This window comes from Sphaerodactylus townsendi, unplaced genomic scaffold (assembly GCF_021028975.2).
Source record: "Sphaerodactylus townsendi isolate TG3544 unplaced genomic scaffold, MPM_Stown_v2.3 scaffold_330, whole genome shotgun sequence".
NCBI classification, from domain to species: domain Eukaryota; kingdom Metazoa; phylum Chordata; class Lepidosauria; order Squamata; family Sphaerodactylidae; genus Sphaerodactylus; species Sphaerodactylus townsendi.
This window is the reverse complement of record NW_025950507.1, coordinates 1-10,352: the sequence shown is the minus strand read 5'-3', so window position 1 is coordinate 10,352 and position 10,352 is coordinate 1. Positions and strand designations below refer to the sequence as shown.

General features: G+C 48.2%; 1 protein-coding gene and 1 long non-coding RNA gene across 2 annotated transcripts; one reads left to right on the top strand and one right to left on the bottom strand.

The window, feature by feature from the left end:
* The first annotated feature begins 2,130 nt into the window (after positions 1–2,130).
* Positions 2,131–3,649, top strand: LOC125425366. The gene is made up of 3 exons (XR_007243354.1): positions 2,131–2,488; positions 2,596–2,716; positions 3,317–3,649. It is a non-coding gene; the product is annotated as an uncharacterized LOC125425366 (long non-coding RNA).
* Positions 3,650–5,332: 1,683 nt separating this feature from the next.
* On the bottom strand, positions 5,333–7,625 carry RNF223 (ring finger protein 223). Its single transcript, XM_048482981.1, has 2 exons — positions 7,500–7,625; positions 5,333–6,430 (listed from the first exon to the last, which is right to left on the bottom strand). The coding sequence occupies exons 1-2, from the start codon at positions 7,549–7,551 to the stop codon at positions 5,517–5,519; spliced, it is 966 nt and encodes a 321-aa protein (XP_048338938.1). The 5' UTR covers positions 7,552–7,625; the 3' UTR covers positions 5,333–5,516.
* Between the last annotated feature and the right edge of the window lie 2,727 nt (positions 7,626–10,352).

The window sequence follows — 10,352 nt, the reverse complement described above, 5'->3', positions numbered from 1 at the left end:
GCTATCAGAGATGTATCCATATTTGGTACATACAGCACATTCTCTAGAGTAAAATTTCTGATTGAATTATCAGGTAGCTTGCACTCAATAAGCACAGTGCCTTTTTGTTTAGCTATTAAACTAGACCCATTCGCCATAAAAATATGTTGCTGAGGAGTCACATGAAGATTTGTGAAATAGTTTAAATCATTAAAAATACTTTGGGTTGCTCCACTATCAAGAATAATTTCGCGGATGCCCTCTTTTGGTGGTTTTAAGAAATAGTTACGACCTGTCCTGTCTTTAAACTTCGTCTCATTTGGTGGAGAATATTTTCGTTGGGTGTTATTTGGACATTCGTCCACTAGATGTCCTTCTTGGTGACACCGATAACACTTGGGGCGTACGTTGGCTTTGTTAGAGCCTCTGGTATTAGACCAAGTCACACTTCCTTGTGATTGTCTCTTGCCATTTGTTCCCGAATTTCGCATTCCAAAGGACTGATCTCTGGTTACAGACATGTGACCACGTCCTTCTGGCTGCGTTGCCCTGGTAACCTCATGGAAATTAGTTTGCCTTGGGTGGCTGTTAATTACCCTTTGTTTCGGGCTGGCCAAGAAAGCAAAGTTTTCTCTTGCTGACTGGCTTTCCTGAAGTTCTAATGTGCGACTTAAGCTGATCTCAGAGGATAATCTAGATGCAGCTTGATCAAATGTCATAGTCTTATCACGTTCCAACTGAGATATAATCGATTTAAATGAAGATGGCATTGTTAGAAATAAGGCAGACGTTTTAGCACTCTCAGTTAGGGGTTCCCCTGCGTTTGTCAACTTAGTGAAATAGTCTTCAACTTTTGTCAGATGGGTGAGGAAGTCCTCCCCTTCTTTATATCTTAAACTATAGAGACCGGCTCGTAAGGTGTGGACAGAAGCCCAGGGGCTCTGGCCAAATAGGTGTTGTAACTTTTCTAGCATCAATTTCGCCGTTTTTAAATGACGAATATGTGATAAAGCGTTCCCACTTACAGACAAGGAGATCAGATGTCTCGCCTTCGCGTCAACGCGGATCCATTTCTGTAACGCAGCGCGGCTTTCATTCGAATTTCCTTCCAGGGGCGGATTCTCCTCAGAGACCTCCAAATAATTCTCTGCGTCCAGTGCCAATGTAATACGATCTCTCCATTCCAAATAATTGTCCCGTGTCAAAATCAAAAGAGAATACTTTCCGTTATAACTTGCCATTGTGATCCAAAGAAGGTGATGCAAAAAGCAGTGATGCAAAAAGCCCTCCGGCAAACCCCTCTTCAGAGTTCCGGGGAAAAACAAACAAAAGTTAACTACTTAGTGTCAAGTTCCTCTCTCATTCAAAAGCTCCAAAACTTCAAAATGTGCTTTCTCAAAGGTGCTCCCGTTAGCATGTGCATACACTCAAAACTTAAAAGCAAAAACACGGTTAGTGCCCAAAAAACAGCTGAGGCAAAAATTAACCTCTTTAAATGCTGGGGCCCATTAACCTGTTGGAGGAACCACACCTGGTGCGTGTGTATCCCTTGAAAAGTAGCAGAGTGCACAGAGGCTAAAACACAGGGAAGCTTACCTGGGTACAAACACGTGGTTGAGCTTGCTAGAGAGAACTTCAGACACAAAAGAAAGTCAGAGTCATTTGTAGTTTCTAGTCTAATAAAAAGAGTATTTATTAGTGAACTCCATTCTGGATAGAAAGGTGTAGAGATAGGTTCACTATCTAGTCTAATCTAGCTGGATGGAGGCGGATGCGTAGGAGACACATCCTCTCCCTAGGCATGGTGAAAGTAGAGTAATGGAGAGGGTCCGAGAAGAAGGCGGAAGCAAGGGAGGAAGTCCCTAAGAATATCAGTCTACATCAAAGGGATAGACTCAGCATGATAGAGTAAAGGTGACAAATTCCTAAGTCCCTATCTAGCCACTAGCTCGCTAGTGAAAACCCCCCTCTGCAGGATGAGGCAGGAAACAGCGTACAGTCCCTTTCTTCCAACACACATGAGCAGCGGAGGCTTATCTGGTGAACCAGGTGTGTTTCCACACTCCTACATTCCTGCAGGGTGACCGTGGGCCAGTCACAGTTCTCTCAAAACTCCCTCAGCCCAACCTACCTCACAAGGGGTCTGTTGTAGGGAGAGGAAGGAGTTGGTAAGCCCCTTTGAGTCTCTTTACAGGAGAGAAAGGTGGGGTATAAATCCAAACTCCTCTTCTTGAATTCGTGAAACGAATATACCACAAATGTTCTGACTAATATCTCCACTGCTTCTTCACCCTTTTTTCTAAAGTTGGAAGCTGGGCTCTCCCTTAGACAGAAAGCCAGATTTCGGGTGAAAAACACACTTTGGGAGTATGTAGAGGTGGCCATAAGGACGGGAGAGACCCAATTGAGCCCTTCTCCCCTTCTCATTGCAGAGAAACACATGGAAAGAACGGGAATACTTGAATATCAGATACCTTCCCATGGAGAAACCCAGGTCCCCTTCGCCAGGGTAAGTTGATCTTTCCAGGGCAGAGAAAAAGCAAGAAGGATCTAAAACCAGTTTGCCTCCATGTCGCAAAGAGTCCCGCTCAGTGACATCTGCTTTTCCTTCTCCAGGGACGACGATGAATCTTCTTCCATGTACGAGAACCTCAATATCAGAACCCCAAAGGTTTTAGAGAGGAACAGTTCTGGGAGATAGCGGCTCAAGAAGAGCATGGATGGTGACGGCCTTCAGGTAGGGACAGGTCTGTTGCTTTTGGGGTTTCTGTCCTTTACTGTCCCCCCACCCCCGTGTTCTGGAGACTGTGAGCTTGCCCCAAATCCTGGCTAAGTTTAGATCTCATAACATACCCCAGTCCACAATTGAGAATGAACCAGGATCAGAGGCGTAGCTCCAAGGGGACGGGGGGTGCGCAACGCACTGGGGGGTGCCCCTGTGGGGGCGTGGTGAGAACATTCTGGGGTGGGATGGGTGTTCCGGGGCGGAGGACACATCAGTGCACTGGGCGCTTTTCCCCCCTTGCTATTCCTCTGTTCAGGATACAGCATTTGACTTACACCCCTCTCCCCTACACTTGGAGCTGAGACTGAAAATGTCCTCTTGAAAAAAGTCCTAGTTTATATTGTCGAAGGCCTTCACAGCCGGAATCACTAGGGTGTTGTGGGGTTTCCAGGCTGTAAAGCCGTGTTCCAGTAGCATTTTCTCCTGACATTTCGCCTTCATCTGCGGCTGGCATCTTCAGAGGATCCTACACTACACTGGCTCTTGCCTACTCAGACTGGCAGCCTCTCCCCAGGGCCCTCCCATCACCTCTTTCTCCTTCCTTATCCTCAGGACTTAAAACCAGAGTTACGCCCTTCCCCTTTCTTCACTGTCTGTTGCTGCCGCTGCTGCCTTGCTGCCGCCGCCGCCGTGTTCCTCCGTTCCCAAAGCACCTTGGATTCAGCACAGAAAACCCAAAGAATCTCTGCTGGGAGGGGGGGTTGCCTTAAAGAGGTTGGCACACCCCGGCTTAACTTATTCAGGAGAGACACAAACTTTTTTGCCTGTTTCCTCCCCCCCTCCCCACCAATTATCTGCAAGTGCCTCTGGATTATTACAATCGAAAATATGGCTCTCCTCTTCAATTTGGTTTTTTTTTTTTGTAATATAAAAATACCAAGTGCATTGGTGTTGTGTTCTTTGTCACTTATCACAAGGACTGGGGAAAAATCAGAAAAGGGTGGATGCTTGGAAGAAAGAAGAAGAAGAGTTTAGATTTATATCCCCCCTTTCTCTCCTGTAAGGAGACTCAAAGGGGCTTAGAGTCTCCTTTCCCTTCCCCCCTCACTACAAACACCCTGTGAGGTGGGTGGGGCTGAGAGAGCTCCGAAGAACTGTGAGTAGCCCATGGTCACCCAGCTGGCATGTGTTGGAGTGCACGAGCTAATCTGGTTCACCAGATACGGCTCCACAGCTCAAGTGGCAGAGCGGGGAATCAAACCCGGTTCTCCAGATTAGAGTGCATCTGCTCTGAACCATTGCACCATGCTGTCCACGGCGGGGGTGGAGATGCATTTGATCATTGTGTTCATTCCCTGAGAAAATGTGTGGCATGGGGTGGGGGAGTCTCAAGCAGCAGTTCAGCATAGTATGGTGGTTAGGGTGTCAGACTAGGATCTGGAAGACCCCAGTTCAAATCCACTCTCTACCATATAAACCCGCGGAGTGATGTAGGATCAATCTCATATACTCAGTCTAACCAAACTCAGGTTTTGTAGGGATAAAATGGACCTGAATAGAATGATATAAACTGCTGTGAGTCCCCGCTGGGGAGAAAGGCAGGGTATAAATAAAGTAAAAACATTTTTAAAAGCAATTTCTTATGTCTGAAGCTGCCCAGCTACGATATCTTCGCTTTTTTATTCTCCCCAGAAAAATCCTCAGTTCATTTCTCCAGTCCATTAAGTACAGTTTCTCCACCCCGGGAAACAAGAGACAGGAAGGCAGCCGAGAACCAGTATTGCTATAATACCACACACATCTGGATCTACAAAACTGAAATGTTTTTAATATCACATATAAAATAAAATTATACCTTTTCATATAGAATTAAACACACATTTTATGCACAGTGGATTCAGCCTTTGGCACGGGGTCCTTTTGATTTTTTATTGTCACGGCGTTACGTCAAGGCACAATGGCATACATGTTTGAACCACCTGCGTGTTATTTAGTTCTGGGTTCCCAGCCATTGCAGCAGGCCGGGGTATTCAGTGGGCATCCTGAAACCACCGGATTGCCGTCACGCCTTATAAAAAGTTGCTTTCCCCCATGTTCTATGTGGCCATCGGCGGCAATATATCAATAAATAAAGAGCGCGCGTGGCGGCTGTCAAAGTTTAGCCTAGCAATGGTTTATAACAGTGGTGGCGAACCTATGGCACGGGTGCCAGAGGTGGCACTCAGAGCCCTCTCTGTGGGCATGCGCAGAGGCACACCCCTCCCACACACACACATCTACGCTGGCCTGGGCTGCTGGGCTCGATTAAGACCTAGTTTTGGGGAAGCAGTATAGGTAACCCTGTTAAGTGCTGTTAAACCCCACTGATTTTCATGCGAAGAACTAAAGCGCGATCCTTTACCTGGGAGTAAGCTCGGTTGCTGGCAATGGGGCTTGCTTCTGAGTAAATCCTAGGGTCATGATTCACCCATTGGAAGAGTTGCACGGTTGCTTCAAAGCAAAGCCACCGACTACCACCAAGCTTACTCCCGAGTTATGCACGCCTCGGAGCCAACCATTTTTTCCAAACGAAAACCTCAATATTCAGGTTAAATTGCCGTGTTGGCACTTTGCGATAAATAAGTGGGTTTTGGGTTGCAATTTGGGCACTCGGTCTCGAAAAGGTTTGCCATCACTGGTTTATAAAGTCATCAAAAGTGCATAAAAGAGCAGCAGGAATACTTCAAGTAATAACAAAAAAAACCCTGTCCATGTGAGCAGGATAAAGTTCCGGGAAGGGTTAGGTCCCCAAGGCGAGGGTTGCGTCCGAGGGTCACCAGATGGGATCGAAGGCTGTTGTGGTTGGTGCTGCCGTGGTGGGTGGGTGATATGGGATGTACGGTTTGGTCATCGTGTAAGTCCTAGTAAAGCACCGTAGGTTGCCTGTCTTAAGGACACACTGAACGGGCCAGAGGATGATACAGAACAGGATAATGATCAGTGCCGAGAGCAGGATGATGCGTTTCCAGTCATCACACATGGCGCAGCGAGACAACCTCCCCATGAAGGTCTCCGGGGGCAGTTCGGGGTGTTCTGGTTTGCTCAGGGCCACGTCGATGCTGATGCAGTCCGGGTTCTCCGGGTCGGAGGTCTGCCTGCAGCACAACTTGGTGCCTTCCATCCAGAGGACCTTCTCCCGCTGGAATTCAGGCGGCAAGGTGGCCAGGAGCTCCTTGCTTGTCCGAAGGCCCGGCGTCCCTTCGAGGGGGATTTCGGTGAGCTGCCGGCAGAAAGGGCAGGGCAGCTGATCTTCCACCCGGTTGGCGGGGAGCGCGGCGGCCAAGCGGGCCAGGCACTCCAAGCAGAAGGTGTGCTGGCACTCGAGGACCTTGGGCGTCTTGAAAAGGTTGTCGTAGGTGTTGAAGCAGATGGAGCACTCGATGGGGGAGGTGGGTTTGTCTGTCGGGGAGCTGAGCCTCCATTTGCCATCCACTGGAGACCGTATTGGGGAACACACCCTGGGCCTTCCTTCTAGAGGGGAGGCGATTGCAGGAGAGGTGGTTGCAGGAGAGGTGGTTGCAGGAGAGGTGATCGGAGGGGTGGTGATCACAGGGGAGGTGATCACAATGGGGCTGAGGGGGATTGGGATTTCACCTGGTGCAGCCGGGATGGGGCTTAAAGGGCTCATGGGCGGAGATTCTGGCACTTCTGCGTGCCATAGTTGGGTGATGCATGACATGACGGAATCTGCAAAGACAAAGAAAGAAGCATTGAATGACACTCCTGATGCGAACCGGTGAGCCGTCACAGACGAGTGAGTGAGCTGCCGATCAGAAAGCTTCCCAGGTTGAAATCTGGTCACTAGCTGGCTTTAGGCAGGACACTCTAGAACACAGGTGTCAAACTCGCGCCCTCCAGATGTTATGGAGTACATTTCCCATCATCCCCTGCCAGCATGATGCTGGCAGGGGATGATGGGAACTGTAGTCCATAACATCTGGAGGGCCACGAGTTCGACACCTATGCTCTAGAACTGTGGTGGCGAACCTTTGGCACTCCAGTTGTTATGGACTACAATTCCCATCAGCCCCTGCCAGCATGGCCAATTGGCTCTAGAACTTAATAGGTTCAGAGTCATATAAATAAGAGGACGAATAAAATTAGTTGCTGAGGTACCGAACGATTGGCACAACCCTCTTTTTACTCTGCTTTTGAACAGTACTTGCCTCAATTTAGTTGGTAAATAGGTAAACTGCCTCGCCAGCCACTTTCTCAAGGGCAGCTCCCCCAGTCAAAACAAAACAGTAGCATCATCTACGTCGGCGTGATCAGAAGAACCCATAAAACCCAGGCAGGGAGATAAAAGCAGCATAAGACAAACACCTGAGCAGTCTAACATAATATTCACAAAGCACCAAAAAAAAACAACCCCAAAACAAAAACCTGGTACCCGTCCACCAAAAGTTTGGCTAAAATACTATGCTTGGGCAGATGACTGATGGGCAGCAAAAGTGAGGTCAGGTTTCAGATGAGGGGCCACTACTGCTAAAGTCCTGTCTGGCTGTCACCTGCTTCTGTAGGCATGGCCATATCATGCAGGGTTTGGGCACTGGATTATAACTGGAGGATCTGGACAGTACAGGGGGCAGCAGGCAATCCTTTTGTCGACATCCACCACCTTATTTTTTTTGCACACTCCCCACGCAAGATGTTTTCCCCTTCACCAACTCCCGTCACCACTAGTTCCTCCACACCTGAGCAAGGGAGAGAAGCGCAGAGCAAAGGCAGAAGTGTAAAAGGTCAAAAAGAGACATACCCCAGCCAGTGTTTCTCCTCAGGCGGGAAGAGAGGAGGGCGGCCGTCTCCATAAAATCCACTAAGGGATCTCGCTAGGAGATGGAGTGGTGAACAGTAGTGACGGTGTTGGGCTGATGCCTACGACAGACACAGAGAGACAAATCCATTCAGCGGCAAAAGAGCTGGACGGAAGGCGCTTAGCTCACTATTCTGAACAGTGGCTGCAGACCTATCCTAGGGGACCAGGCTCTCAAAGTGGGGATCTTGTCCGCAAGGAGGCCCAAGCACCACCTGGATGTTTGAAAGTGAAGGGGAGTGGGTGCCCTTGCTTGTAGCCAGTCAGAAACAAGATGGCGGCTCTCAGGCAGCCTGCCTTTGGTGCCATAGGGAGCCAATATGGCCCACCTCCTTACCCTGAGCCAATGCTCATTGAGTTCCAGGCAATCTACACCTATCGGTTTATCCCAGTTTATTTCAAATAACCAGCCCTGACTCGTAGGGGTGCCAACCTCCAGGCAGCAACTGGAGATGTCCCACTATTTCAGTTGATCTCCAGATGACCAAGATCATTAACCCTTGAAGAAAATGGCTGTTTTGGTGGGGGGGGGGCTCTACCCTCTCTCCTCCCCAAATGTCATCCTCTCCAAGCGCCAGGTCTTTCCCAACCCAGAGTTAGTAATCCTATTGACTCGTATTGCTGACCTCCTGGTAGGACCTACAAATCTCCCAGAACCACAACTGATCTCCTCACTGCAGAGATTAGGAGAAAAAAATATCTGCTTTGAAGGCTGTACTCTACAATCTTCCCACCCTGCAGAAGTTCCTCTTCTCTATATGTAGTCAGAATATCAATTTTTCCCAGAGATCTCTCCTCTTCGCCGCCACCGCTCCTTGTGCCAAGGGTCGTGTGCCTTTCTGCCTTGCAACAGTGACATAGTAAAATGTTCCTTGCAGCGGGAAACTCTGCTTCCAGACTCCGCTCTGAATTCCCCCCTGGCTGACTTCCTGGTCAGATAAACTCGGGTCAAGCACTCCTCAGCCCCGCAAGATTGATCTCTTCTCATTAATAGAGCTTATTTCCTTCTCTTGTCCTAAACGCAGCTGGCAGGTGTACTTAAAAAAGAAAATCCCACTATTGCAATACCTCCCAGGGAATGAGCAACAGTTGACCTCGGTGGATGCGATTTATTACCGCCCGCCCTCCCGCCATTTGCCCAAGGAATTTAGATGGCAGTTTTGATGACTGAAATAAAACCTGTAAAGACATCTCCACGGCAACACCTGGGGGGTGGAAAGCCCTTTCAAAAACATAAAAAGAAGACATTCCCCGGAATAACGGGGAAAGGATAAAATCGGAGATGCTTCCAAAGTCAGCAAAAATTTGGGTGGACCAGGGTTAGCTGCAGGGTTTCTTGGGAGTAGGCTGGTGGTAGGACCATCAGTCTGTGGGAGAACTCAACTTGGTTCTCCAGATCAGTGTCCCCAGCTCACGTGGAGGAGTGGGGAACCAAAACCAGGTCTCCAGGTTACAGTCCACCACTCTAATAACCACTGCACCACGCTGCTCTTTACCGCTACACCACACTGGAGCAAGAACAATCCCTGCAGGATAGCAAGGAGATCAGAAGCAGTTAAATCGTCTCACGCTCTTGTTATTTCACTGCCTCCCACCTCCCTGCCTAATGGGAAACGGGAAACTGACCCTGAGCTACCAACTCCTGATAAATAACATTTTTGTTTCCTGCAAAAAACCGGACTCATATAGAAGGGACTTTCAAGAAAATTCTTGCACAAGTTCTAATTCGTCATCTTATTCATTATTTACCCACACACATTATTTACACACACGCACACGCACACACACACACACACCTGTTTATTTATGGATTTACCAGTTTTATTTTTATGGTGGGTTTCTATTTGCCAAGTTACCACTAGACCCGTTTGCCTTCCCCATCAAGTTTGGAGACTGATTCATGTTAAAAAACAAATCACTTAAATGCAGGGCAGAATAAAATGTTTCCGCCTGCGTACAACAGGAAGGTCGAATCCCCACTACCGTCTTAGCCAGGTTTCAGAACACAAACTAACCAGGTTTGAGGGACGACCTCCCTGGTCGAATCCCCACTACCGTCTTAGCCAGGTTTCAGAACACAAATGACCTCAAACCTGGTTAGTTTGTGTTCTGAAACCTGGCTAAAACGGTAGTGGGGATTCGACCGATGACAGGGAAGGCTTGATATGTGATACAGCCTTTCTTGGGAGAAACCGCTTCAGCTTTGGAGCTATTATTTATTATTTTATTATATTTATACCCTACCCATTCCTGGCTAAAGCCCAGCTCAGGGTGGCTTGCATACCGAATTAAAACAACCACAATCTCAATAATATAGCATCAGATTAGCTATTAAACCTAATAGCTATGATATCTATTTGATAAAAGATCCCAGCCTAAAATTTTATTTCAACCCTCCCATCCCGACGTAATTCCTTCTCCATTTATTGGGGAGGAGGGGGGAGGGGTTCACAAGTCGGGAATGCGCAAGGTGGAATTAACGAGATTGCCAATAAATTGCAATGAGTTTTTTAAAAGCTACCCTATTATCACCTGACCTCCCTAACAACATCCCTGCAAGGCGGGTTTAGCGGAGGGATCACGACTGCTCCAAGCTTACTTAGGGAGCATCACGGCTGACTACAGACTGGCACCCAGATCCTCTTGCATTCCAGGTCCAACACTCTAAACCAGGGGTGGCCAAACCATGGTGCTCCAGATGTTCATGGACTACAATTCCCATCAGCCCCTGCCAGCCATGCTGGCAGGGGCTGATGGGAATTGTAGTCCATGAACTTCAGGAGCACCATAGCTTGG